This window comes from Gorilla gorilla, chromosome 10 (assembly GCF_029281585.2).
Source record: "Gorilla gorilla gorilla isolate KB3781 chromosome 10, NHGRI_mGorGor1-v2.1_pri, whole genome shotgun sequence".
Taxonomy (NCBI): domain Eukaryota; kingdom Metazoa; phylum Chordata; class Mammalia; order Primates; family Hominidae; genus Gorilla; species Gorilla gorilla.
Window position 1 is genome coordinate 104,994,345 of NC_073234.2, and position 13,944 is coordinate 105,008,288.

At 35.4% G+C, this 13,944-nt stretch overlaps 1 protein-coding gene across 6 annotated transcripts in view; it reads right to left on the reverse strand.

Moving 5' to 3' along the window:
• The window catches only part of ATP2B1 (ATPase plasma membrane Ca2+ transporting 1), a 78,628-nt gene that overhangs the window by 20,744 nt on the left and 43,940 nt on the right, over positions 1-13,944 (reverse strand). For all 6 annotated transcript variants that reach the window (XM_055357916.2, XM_055357914.2, XM_063694205.1 and 3 more), the window contains exons 10-15: positions 12,769-13,011; positions 11,215-11,456; positions 8,031-8,268; positions 2,419-2,598; positions 1,648-1,735; positions 1,162-1,268 (exon numbers count right to left, since the gene is read on the reverse strand). In XM_055357916.2, coding sequence (XP_055213891.1) covers positions 1,162-1,268; positions 1,648-1,735; positions 2,419-2,598; positions 8,031-8,268; positions 11,215-11,456; positions 12,769-13,011 — 1,098 coding nt within the window. The remainder of the gene's footprint in view (positions 1-1,161; positions 1,269-1,647; positions 1,736-2,418; positions 2,599-8,030; positions 8,269-11,214; positions 11,457-12,768; positions 13,012-13,944) is intronic.

Sequence of the window (13,944 nt, forward strand, 5' to 3'; positions counted from 1 at the left end):
AGCAGTGAGTGATCCTATGTTCCTAAAGGGAATGAGCCTGTTTGCCTACAGCAAAAGGAAGAGCACTTAATTATTCCATAGACCTCTTCAGCTATGTTTCACATGTCTTCAGAAGCTCCTACCAATGCAGCTGCCAACCATTTAAATTTGGGATGGGGTAGGGCGGGGGATCTTTGGATTCACTGCTTTTGATTGAGGGAAATTTACCCATAATTTCCTTTCCTCATCTCTCTCACTCCTGTTGAAAGGCTGCCATGGTAGGTCTTCTAAATTTCCATTTTAGCAGCAAAATATCAGGGGGACAAATTATGCAAATAAACATTTGTACACAAAAACAATCTCTCATCTGAAAACCTTAGGGCCAGACTGTGATTCGGAATTCAGTCTCTCATAGTTTGGAAAGATAATGAGACACATAACCTTATATCTCAATTTTCCCAAAAGAGCTTAGCACCCCATAAAAATCACATTAAAATCTCCACAATGGCTATGAATATTCACACTAAGTAGGACATATAACAGCCTCACATCAGTTCAGAACAAATTTTGCAATCAAATGAGTCTGCTGCAAAATTTAGGTTAAAAATTTCAGTTTCCTGATAGTTCTGGATTTGAGAATTGTGATTATGAACCAGTATTTTCCAAAAATAAAATGAAACTCAAAGAAAATAAAATACTTAAATTGAGGACTTTGGGGAAAAGAAGTAGGTAGGATTTTTTTCAATCAAAAGATTATATATAAAATGATGGTATTCAATTACTTTTTAAATAACTGAAGAGTAACTGAGTAGATGAATGGAAGAGTTTCAATTATATTTTTAATTTAAACACACACAACTGTTCTAAGCCTGTGTCCTGCATAAAAGGGTTATTAAAACGTTCAGGTGAGTTGACAGACATTAAAAAATTAACAGAATACAAAGCCAACATACAATATTATTAAATTGTCCAAAAGAAACAATCTAGTCAGATTTCATGACATCAAATAAAGCTAATGCATAAACTAATTAGACTTATAAACCAATTTAGGCTTATTAATTATCCCTCGAACTAATCTTGAGGGACAGTGTTTAAAATCCATAGTAATTTAGTCAACAAACAAACAAACAAACAAACCAGTCAGTAAATTACGTTTGGATATTTGAATGAGTAAATTCTTACCATTGCAAATCCAACATCTGCTTTCTTTAGTGCTGGGCCATCATTTGTACCATCACCAGTTACAGCTACAACCTGGCGTTGGTCTGAGACAGTGCTGTCAATTATACCTTAAATACAAGCAAATATTTGTGTTATAAAAACATTACTCTTTAATAAGATGATTCTGAAGAATATCCTGACTAGTCGGTTTTATAGACTCAAGGTTAAAAATAAATAAACGAACATAAAAATGGAAATTGCTTAGATGTTGGGTGAGAACCTACTTCAGAAACTATGGGTATATTCAGAGCAATATCCTGTTTTAAACACTTAAGATAATCACTTAAGAACACAATTTACCTAAGTTATCAAAGGAAATGTATTTAGATTTTATTAAAACAGATGATATCCATGACTCAATCTAATATTCAGTATCTATTACTATTTTGGGAAGCAGAACACATTTCTGTATTAAGAAATTGTGAAATAACTGAAAAATCTACTTACCTTTAACCAGTGTATGCTTATCAGTAGGAGATGATCTTGCAAGTACTCGAAGTTTTGGCCAAATCTTGTCTATCCTCTCTTGCTCAATCTATAAGTGTTTATCAAAGTTAAAATATGCCCAAACATAGTTTCTTAAATCCTAATGAGCTATCTGGCATATTTATCAGTAGCTCTCAAAGTGTGGTCCATAGAACAATCAGAAACTCCTGGGAACTTGTTAGAAACGTGAATTCTTGGGCATGGACCCAGATCTATCTTAGTGAATACTGTGGGGCAGGCCCAGCAATCTGTGTTTTAATAATCTTGCTAGGTGACTTTGATGCATACTCAAGTTTAAAAGCCACTGTTTTTATATATCATTATGAGACCAAATTAAAAAAATCCCCCTACTGCCTATGAAAATAGAACTTCCTTAATTTAGCATAAGAAGTTCAGAGAGTTTGGGGCCCCTAAAATATGCTCCATATCAGCCTTTCCAACCCATCTCCCATTACTCCCTTATACATACTGTACTTCTGAAATTGGCCTAGATTCACTGCTGCTACTTTTATATAGCATTCATAGCAACAAATGCTTACTCCCTTTAGTACCAATTTACTACTTCTCTCTTTTATCCCTTAGAACACTAGTATTTTGCTTCCTAAGGTATAGACTGCATTTATTTCATGCATGGTGCCTAACATAGTGCATATTCAATATGTGTTTGTTGAGTTAAATTCCTAATATATTAAACATCTGTCAACCAAAAACAAAATAATAATAAATCTTTACCTCTCCTTTTTCATTTCGTATTCTTCTGTTAAAATCTTTACCTTCTAGGCACAGAAAATCTTCCCCAGGATGTAAAATACCACATTTGGTAGCAATGGCCCGAGCAGTATTAATATTATCACCAGTAACCATCCGCACAGTAATTCCAGCCCTCTGACACTTTTTAATTGCATCTGGCACCTGGTTTACATTAAAAAAAAAAATTACAAAGTTAATTTGGTATTTTTAGAAGGAAACATATTTCACTGCACACAACTGCATTAATTTATAGTCCCCCAAATGATGACAATGATACAATGACTTAATAATGATTGATTTCATTTCCAATACTCAACATTTCTTGCACTATTTTCAATAATCTCTTTCCAATTCCACTGCCACTTAGCTCAGGCTTCGTTTTCAGTTGTCATCTACTAATTTGTTTGCAGTATTTATTTACAGAAGGCTTTTTAAAGCACCCTTTCCCCAGGCAACCATTAGGCAATTCTTTTCTGGCTGGCTTTCTACCCTTCTGGTTTTACTACCCAGATTACATGAGTAAAATGTTGGTATTCTTTCATTTAGGGTTAAGGGTGGCTCACAATCCATATCTTTTAAGTGTTACCTTACCTACTCCCATACCTTCAATTTCCATCTAATTCCATCATATTCTAATGACTTTAGAATCCACATCCTGCCCCTACCTCACTGTAAGAGGAGTCATAGTTCCACCTGAAAAGTGGGTATCGATTCAGGTGTCTAAAAGTGAAACCATGTTTCCTTTACCTATCTAGCAGAAACCTAAGAGTCACCTGTACCTCTTCTTTCAGCTCTCTTATCCTACATCCTTAGAAGCCAGTAAGTCCTGTGGATTCTACCTCAAACTTGCCCTGCATCATGTCTCTGTTGCTTGTTGCCCAACCTACTGCAATGGCTTTTTAATTGGTACCCTGCCTTTAAGTTTGTTCCTCCTTTAAAACATATGATATACTTGATGGTAGAGTTTTTTATTTTTTAAACAGAAATACACTTTCTTAAAATATATGATGATTCCTCAGCTGTTATACACAAACCACAAAGTTCTCAGTATAACACAATCACTGTTTGTGCCTGTGCTACTACAGTTCCTTTCACCTAGAAAATCTTTTCCTGCTTTTCTGTAACCAGAAAATCCACACGGATCCTACTGGAGCAGGGGTTGCAAATTAAAATGCCTACAGGATCATGGAGGTAACATACATGAAGAAAATATGCTGAAAATGACAAACCCCCGAGACAAATGCCTAATGAAAGAGCTATTTAGCTCTAGCCTATTTCTGCCATGATGGAATGAGAGCCCAGTGTTAACAGAACCTGTAACTGCAAAAGAAAGAAACACAGATTTGTGCGTAATCTCTTCATACTTAATGTTTCTAACTCCCCCCGCCCAACAAAGATAACTTGACTGAAGGCTAACTTTGAACTGCAGCCTAGCTGTTTGTGAAGTCTATCCTAAATCCAGTGTAAATCTAACTTATCTGGAGCTTTCTTGGTCTACCTAGACAAAACTGCACCTTCATCTTACACATACCTCTATTACAGATCATTAACTCATACTATAGTTATTGTTTACCTGAATCTTCAATGAGCTTCTTGAAGGTAGGACCTTTACCTTATCTTTGCATCACCAACACCTAGTATACCTTTTGTTCATTTAACAAATAAGCACCAGGCATGTAACTGGAGCTAAGTATTTACTGAACTGCTGAATTAAATATCTTTGGGATAACAGCAAGGTACATTTTCTAAGGGGTGCACATTCCAGACAAGGTACTTTTTTTTTAAGATGGGTCTCACTCCATCACCCAGGATAAAGTGCAGGGGTACAATGTTGATTCACTGCAACCTCTGCCTCCCAGGCTCAAGTGATCCTCCCACCTCAGCCTCCTGAGTAGCCGGGATCACAGGTACACACCACCATGCACAGCTACTTTTTTGTATTTTTGGTAGAGATGGGGTTTCACCATGTTGCCCAGGCTGGTCTTGAACTCCTGAGCTCAGGCGATCCGTCTGCCTCAGCCTCCCAAAGTAATGGGATTATAGGTGTGAGCCACCATGCCTGGCCCAGGGTACCATGTTTTAAAACATGTATGCAATGTAATTAATTGCAATTTAAATACATATTTATCTATAAGTTTTAAGATTTACATCATGAAAGTTATTTCCCTCTACCCAGTCAACTCTTAGTGATTCAAATCATTGGAGGGGAACATCACGTGCATTTACTCAAACTAATATTTACTGAATGCCAGGCACTGTGCTTAGGTCCTAGTGCCAGAGTGATGAGCAAAAGGACAGGGCCTGCTTAGATTATTTTTTCAAAAAAATCAATATTTGACACTAAAAACACTTGTCTGTTTTATAAATGTATATATCTCCTGTTATCTCATTTGAGATAAAATCTATCTTAAATTTTTGTATCTAAGCAGTCCTTGATTAGGTAGTATCCCAGGATCATCTGTACAGGGAAACAATGAGTAAAAGGGAGAAATTGGTCTCAGGTTAAAACTATGTGGCAAATAATACATAAGAAAGGCACACTAACATTTATTAACTGCCTACTAGTCATCAGATGCTTTCAGCTTAAAACTTACAAACTATCTCTACTTTTACATATAAGAAACTAAAGCAAGGCCAAGTACTTATACATATGTAATAAAAACTGGATTTGTTCTAGACATCTAATTATTCAAGAATCCCTCCACCAGAACTGCACTGTACAAAATAAACTCAGAGAAAACTGTTTCATATTACATCGTCTCAATTTAGTATATAAATACCCATCTCATTTTGTGATACTGAAAAACAAGTGCCATTTACATGCTTTAAAAAAGATAAAACTCTCCATCAACTGCAATGCCAAGAGCATGATAATAGACTGATTTGTCTTCCAAAGAATGAAAGTTGCAGATACCCTGATTTCATGTTAAAGTTTAAACCGTAAGTCAATGTATAGAACTTTGAAAAGCCAGGCACAGTGGTGCATGCCTGTAATTACAGCTATTCAGGAGGCTGAGGTGGGAGGCTGCTTGAGGCCAGGAGTTTGAGGCTGCAGTGCACCATGATCTCCTGCCTGTGAAAAGCCACTGTACTCCAGCCTGGGCAACATAGGAAGACTCCTTCCTTAAAAAAAAACAAAAACAAGACAAAATAAAAAAACAACCTTTGAATGATTCTCCTGTGACCACATGGCAAACATTACCCACCTGGCTATTTTATAAGCATTTGAAATTACAAAACCCCAAACCAAATTTATCTTAATCTCTCAACAGGCTGCTGTTTCTGGTTCTCTTATTACATTGGTAACCCTCTATCAGCCACCAAGTTACAGACTGGTTCTCTAACTTGTATAGAGATGGTTAGCGACCATCTCCTTTATAAGACTTCTAATTGTGGCAACCTCTTAGTCATAAAAGCCCTCTTCCCTAGCTACACACTTTCTCTAAATATCTTTAGTTTCATCAGTGATTTCTTCAGACTATCCCACTTTCAGGCTCTGAGGTCCAAATGCTTGACATACATTTGGATGTCTCAGACACCTCAACAATGTCAAAAACAGCATATCCAAACCCAACATATTACTTCCTACTGGTTCTATCTCCACTTACTTTGAAATCATTCCTTTCTTTCCATCTCCTATGCCACAACTGTGGGCCAAGCCATTATCATCTCTTGCCTGGGATCACTACAATAATCTCATTAGCTTCCCTGCTTCTACTCTTCTTCATCTCTAATCCCTGTCTTACACGTACCCAAAATAGTATTTTAACAACATAAATCATGTCACTTCCCAGCCTGAATTTCAGAAAATTCAGAGTCCTCACAGTCCAGTAAGGCCAGAGATCATCTCGTCTCCCCTTTCTTCTTTACATTTATAGCCACACTGGCCTCTTTTCCACCTTTAAAATAGCTAAATACTTTTCTCACTTTCACTTGCATTTCTCATTTTGCTTGGAATGCTCTTCTTGCAGCCATTTACATGGCAGACCCACTATGAACCATCAGATTGCAACTCAAATGCCACATCCTCAGAAATTCTTAATGCAGTCTCTCTCCATTACTTCATTTCATTACACTGTGCATATCTTATATAGCCCTTCTGCACTTGTAATTGTCTTATTTAATATCATTCCCCCTGATATGCCACCCTGCCACCCAGAATATCTTAAGGCCTATGAGAACAGGGACCAAGTCTTATTCCTCCCAGAATTCATTTTTCACTTGACACGGTGTCCATGTATCTATCATTCTACCTACTTAGCTGTCTTCTTCCTCTAGAATATAAATCTCAAGCCTATTCTGGTCACTGCAGTATTTCCAGCTCCTAGAAGAGTGCTACACATTAGGTTTTGAATCAATTAGCTGATAAAGTCACTGAACAAAAGTGGTTTTCTGTTAGTGCTTTTATTTATGTTGCTTCTTTGCTCAGAATATACCTAACTGCTCGCTCTCTTTCTTGGTTTAGATAATACTTCCTCCTTCTTTAAGAATCAGATCAGGTAATTAATCTCTAGGAAGTCTTACCCAACCCCTCCAGTGGTCAATACAGCACAGTAGTCTTTTAAGCACATGTGTTTTAGACAAAGCTGCTATTTTAACACACTAGGTCTACGCTCTATACATTCTCGATTTTTAAAAATGTATTTTTAAACATGTCTAACGCTCTATACATTTTTGATTCTTAAAAATCTGCCAAGTAAGAGTAATAATATGCATACCTCATAAAGGTAGACATTTAAAAAAATTACTTGTAAAACACGTGGCTTAAGTATATGGCACACAGTAAGAACTCAATAAAAAGATGCTATTAGGCTAGGTTGGGAACTCGTGTTCTCTGCTCATATAACATGCTCTGTATATACCCAGCAAGGTACTAATATCTTGGGTTGCAATAATCACGTGTTTGGTTCGTCCCACATAAGACAGTAACTTCTTTGAGGCCGGTGATCAGATCTCAAAACTCTTAAGTCTCTAGTACCTCAGGATTAGTGCCTGGCACACAGTAGTTGTTCAACAAACTTAAAAAAGGCGAAAAACCAAATAGCAAAAAAAAATTAAAGAGGGAAATCAGTCTAGAGCTGCATGCCATCCAATATGACAACTACTAGCAAGATATTTTAATTCGAATTAAATAAAATTTAAAAATCCTGTCTTTTAGTTGCACTAGCCACTGAAAACTAGAAGTCAGTATTCACACATGGCTAGTGGCTACTGTACTAAACAATATACAGAACATTCCTATTATCACAGAAAGCTCTACTAGACAATGCTAGTCTAGAGACCGTGAAAACAAATAATGGCACCTATTATTTAATTTAAGATAAATAATAACTGAAAATTATACCCACTTCAAGGCACTGTGCTAGGTTATGGTGCTATGAACACATAGGATCCCAAAGAGACGCTGTCTTTAAAAACCATAAAAGCTAGCATATGCACCGTAGGTACTATTATTTCATTTATCTTGAGTTCACACAGAAAAAAAAAAAAATCACAAACACCAAGAATTTTACTAGAAAACTGGTTACAATTAAGGCCTAGGTCCTCTATAGTTATGAGATTCTGCACATGCAGAACACAGAATGTTTCACCACCTCAGGTCTCACAGGATCTTCAATCCCCACAACAGCAATGCATGTAAGGCCGGTGACAATATCATTTTCATTATCCCACTCTGGTTCTGGTTCTCCTGCTGGAAAATCTCTGAATGCAAGACATATGGTTCTCAAGCCTTCTGATGCCATCGGTTCAATCACAGTTTTTACAATATCATCACGGTCCCTTGGTCTGAACACTTTTGCCTCACCATTAGCACTCAAGATTTTGAAACACCTAAAAGGAAATGTTGAATCCAAACATCAATAATTTAAAAAAATAATGGTTAATGCCATTTAAGTGAACTGGCAGGCCTAGAAATCATGGGATCTGATATCTGGAATTTAGAGAATTACATACAATTCATTTTTATAGACTTAAATTCACTTTTCACCCTCCCTTTTACAAAACAGAACTAATATGTATGGTTCTCATTTGACAGTTCTCCATTTATCAGTTACTCTAGAACTTCTCTAAACCTTGTCTTTTGGAAATGCAGTGCTTTCAAACTTTCATAAAGAATCCCTGGGTGGCAAAGGAGAATAAACTATATACTTCACCATTTTGGTACAGAATCAGACATTAGTTTGAAATAATATCAAAATCACAAATGTTTTCTTCTTTTAAGGTAAAAAGCCAAGTGTAGTCAACCCCTTACCTGAGATGTTGTTTCATCACCTATATTGTTTTAACCATGAAAGAAAAAAAATAACTTATTGTTAAAATAAGCATTCTATCAGAATGAGAGTTAATGCCAAAATAGTTATTTTCAGTGACACTACTACCTTTTCTTTCATTACGTAATGAATAAAAATCATACTATAAACCTATTTAAAGTTTGTTTTTCATAATGCCTCTCTATACTCCTCTCCCTTGATGATGCCATCTCTTCCTGCTTCTAGGGAGGTAATTCCCAAATCCACATCTTCCGTTTTGTTTTTCAAAGCCTTCCATCACTGCTGAAAAATTCTACCCAGATGTTTTATCAGTACCTAAACCTTAATGGATGAAAGACTGGAAGCTGCCTCTTCACTGCCCATGTAATGTGCATCAACATTACCCTAATCATTTTGATGTAAGTCTAAAATTTCACCTTAATACTTATTTTTCCTGATCATCTCTCTACTATTAGCTCCTAAGTCCTATACATTTCTCCTCTGAACAGCCTCCTCAATGTGTCCACTCCTTTTTATTTCTCCTGCTACTACTTTCTTCTGGTTCTTACTTCAAGCTACAAAGCTACAGCTATTGTAATAGCAATAGCCTTTTAACTGATATCTGTCTCTAGTTGATTTTTTTTTTCCTCTAACCCACCTTGTTCCCTGATGCAAGAACTATCTTTAATCACAGCTTTGATGATTCTACTACTTGAAGAAAAAAATACCTCATTTGCGTTATCTGGCTTACTTCAATTTTAACTGCTCAGCCCAACATTTAAAAAGTCTCCACAACAAAATGCAAATATTACTGTGGGAACACTTGCTGTATGTTTACTGTCCACCAGGCTTCATGCTAGACAGTTGGTATGCATTATTTCATTTAAGTGCCACAGAGTTGGTGGTCATCACCCGCTTTCTCAGACGAGAAAAATGGAAGTAAGGGAAAAATCTGCCCCATATCCAGAAGCTAGTTAGTTGCAGAGAAAGAGTCAATGCCTGATCAGTTTTGACTAAAAAAAATTCTCTCCTAAACCATCTATCTACTACCCAGCAAGCCAGGGTTGAAACAGATTTCTAACCTTTTCAATGAAATCAGGTAACTGAGTGTACTGTGGCAAGAAGAAAGCTGTATATGGCCTGTGTGCCACAAAAGCCCATCACTATTCAGCTGAACTATACAACCAGATATCCCCCCAGTATGACCTGCATATTCTCATCTCCTTTCCTCTGCTGTGGTTTCCCCACCTCGAAGTTCTCATTTCATACCAAAATCTATCTTAAATGCCACATCCCTACAGTGTGATCTCTCACCCAAAAACTTTGTACCAATTTATTATATGCTGCCTTCAGTTATTTATTTATATATTTGTCTCTTAAACTAATTGTAAAGTGTTCATTAATACCGGCTTATAATCCACATGTAAGCAAATTAAAAGTATATCTTAAACATTTACTTTAATATTTTAAATATTATAATTTCAAATGAGTTCCAATTTTCCCAACTTGCTCTTAACCAGTATTTTTTTTTAACCAGTTCTCTACTTCTTTAATGAAATTAAAGAAACCAAAATAATTTCACCACCTTTAATGACAAATAAACATCAGGGAAATTATATGTGAACATGTAATAACAAAATTAAAGCTACTGGTCTGTAAAAGGACAGTAAGAAAATTAGTATTCAAAATGACAGGAGATATTTAAATATGACACTGCAGCAGCATAAACATGATAAATCTCATTTTGATATAAATGGGGAATTTCCAAGATCCAGCTTTTATGCTTTGCTATTCTAAAAATTACTTCATAATTCTCTTATCACATTCAGAGTCCAGTAACCACAATGAGCGTTGAAGATCTAAACTTGAGGCCAGGTGCGGTGACTCATGTCTGTAATCCCAGCACTTTGGGAGGCCGACACGGGCAGATTACTTGAGGTCAGGAGTTCAAGACCAGCCTGGCCAACATGGTGAAACCCTAACTCTACTAAAAATACAAAAATTAGCCAGGCGTGGTGGCAGGTGCCTGTAATCCCAGTTACTTGGGAGGCTGAGGCAGGAGAATCCCTTGAACCCAGGGGTGGAGGGTGAAGTGAGCTGAGATCGCGCCACTGCACTCCAGCCTGGGTGATACAGGGAAACTCCACCTTAAACAAAAAAAAAAAAAAGAAAGAAAGACATAAACTTGATTTTCTTCCCAGGAGGCTTTTCAAGATTCTACATATTAAATAACAAGTAAATCGACTTCTAAAAATAAACATCAAAGTATACTTCATTAAACATACCAGATTGAATGTAATGAGATTATTTTCCCTATAACAAAATACTAAGAAATAAGAGAAGCTAGAGTGTGAAAATGGCAGAATAGCAGAGGCAAATATCTGGATACCATAAAATATGCTAAAAAGCTCTGAGGTCCTATCAAATGCCTGATGTTCACAAAAAGACAACAACAATAACAACACAGTAGATACTCCATAAAGCAACTATAGTCAGCAATTTATTCATCCAAGCATTTTACTCTTACTTTTTCAGAATTATCTCAGATGCACCCTTGCTGAATATTCGATAACTTCCATCTGAATTTTTCAGGACAGTACTCATGGACTTCCTAACAGAATTGAAGGTGTAGACTTTGTACAGTGCTTCTTCTGGTATTTCATTTCTAACATCCTGATAATCCCGTTTTAAATCCAAAAGAAGTCCCAACAAGGCACATTCAGTTTTATTACCAACGTGACGAGGTAATCCACCCTCTTTCTCTGGTGGCTATAAGAGAAAAACGTTTAGTAGCTAGTATCTCGTTTCTCTAAGAACGTTTAATTTATAATGTAAAACAGAATGCGATATTCTAAAATAAAATTACAAAGCAATTGTCTAATATCAACATTTTAAAGAAGGATATAGAAAAGTAAGGTAGAAAGGAGCCTGGGGACAGAATGACATGGATTCTAATCTCAGTCCTGCCAGTTACTAGCTACGTGAAATTTGACAATTACCCAATTGCTTTGGTCCTTGGCTTCAGCATCTGTAAAATAGGAGCACTTATGACCCCAAAATTAAGTGATATAAGATGTATGAAGTTTATAGTTGGTTCCTAATACAGAGTGGAACTTAATTTTAATTTCCTTTTCCTGTTTTCACTTAACTTTTATACTAAATCATTCAAAATTAAATCTACTTTACCAATTTTTATGGCTTAAAAGTACATTCATTAAAATACTGTTCTCTTAATGCAGTGAGAAGCTTCAATTCCTTCATAGTGCCTTCAGAAATACCACTTTACATAATTATCACAATGGTATTAAGGGCAGATGTGATCATCTTTACTTAGTAATTAAAGAAGGTAGCTCAGACTTTCAGCTAGTAAAAGGCAAAGCTAGATCTAGAACCAAGATCCCATAACTTTCCAATGCAATCATCCAATTCATGTATGTTTTCCCTAATGAACAGCTTGCAATATTATTTTTGTTAATGATTTTCATCCATAAATCACTAGAAGAGATTAAGTCAAACATAACATCGCATTCTTTGTTATAAATAAGATTTTTAAAACTTGTAAAGTTGAAAATTTTTTATTATATGGTGGCACAAGTCTAGAATTACTTTACTGCATTAGTTCTAAAAAGGTCTAAGGACCACCTTTTAGGTAGGAACTACTGAGAAACCAAACAGAACACATGGCAACCATATATAAAACATGTTATTTTAAGTTGAAATCGGCTTCAAAATGTTCTCTAAGTTGAGAGCTGACCTCCTATAGTAAGACAGTTTGATCTTTCTCAAAAATGAGCTTAACAAGAATTTAAAATTAAATACATGCTCTGGTTATAAGGCTGGAGAGTTTCTGAACACAAGAAATTCAAAATATAGGAGAAAAATTAAGCAAACAATGTTTACGTTGATTAGCAGACCTCACTCATAACACAAATTTAAAAACCATTATATAAATAAATATATGCCTTTTAAAAACTTAACACAGTTCAGTTTACATACAGTAATGGTGGTCTGAAGACTTACATATAGTCTGATCACTATAGATTTAAAAATTAATTTTCATAAATTATTTCAAAAACCTTACCAATATTTTTGATGTATAAGCACAATTCACAGAAATTCCTGTTACAAGATAGGACAAAATATTTGGTGGAATAGCTTCTGGTTCAGGAACCTTTTTATAATGTTTTTCATTTATGTAAGCTTGAACGACTGTCATTCTGTTCATTGTCAAAGTTCCTGTTTTATCTGAACAAATAGCTGTAGCATTTCCCATGGTTTCACAAGCATCCAGATGCCTTACTAAGTTATTATCTTTCATCATTTTCTACAGTGACAAAAAAAAAAAAAAACTAGTTAAGCTGGATATAAAACCAATCACCTCATTACATTAAAATGATTATAAATTGTTTTAAAATTAGAAAACTCCCAGCTTTCTATAAATACAATGTATAAAGTACCAATGTAATACTGAAATTTTTTTTTTTTTAGCATATTTGACCTATTAAAATAAGCTAAACACAGTACCAGAGCTTTCTGGGGTTTCAATCATTTTACTGCTGCATAACATAACCTAGTGAATCAATTCAGGTACCTACATCCGTACACAAATCATACTGAATATATGTCTCCAACGGTTTTTGCAAAATGTCCTCACATTACAAGACAATGACAATCGGTACTGTTAAGTACAGTGGTACTTATAGTAGTCTAAGAGTATATTAAAGGATTAAGCCTCCTTATTAAGTAGAAAACAAAAAATTCTTACATCAGCGCCAAGGAAAAAATAGCCTTTAGCAGCTAAAATAAAGAGCTTGTGGGTATGTAGTTGCTTGATTTTTTCTCTGATAGAGTTAACATATCAAAACTAGAATGAGTCATTTTTTAGCTATTCTATATGCTGACAGACTTGGCATTTTCATCCTTACCATCAAACTGTGTCTCACTTCTTTCTCTCATTTACAACAGAAAAAATCATTTCTAAAAAACCAACAGTTTTCACAGGAGTCTCACAAGGCATTTAAGTTAAAATACCTTTTAATTAGTTCTCAGCACTTAATGTGGAATGGGTTAAAAACTATATGGAGTTATTTTACAAAGTGTTTTTTGTGATGACTAATATGCAAGATACTGAAAAAAAACTGGTTCCTTGAAAAAATATGTGAAAAACGGATGTGTATTTCCTAAATTACTTGTGATTTACATATTAAAGATTAGAAAAATGAAGTTCTGCAGTAAAGAAACCATGTTCAGTTTTGTG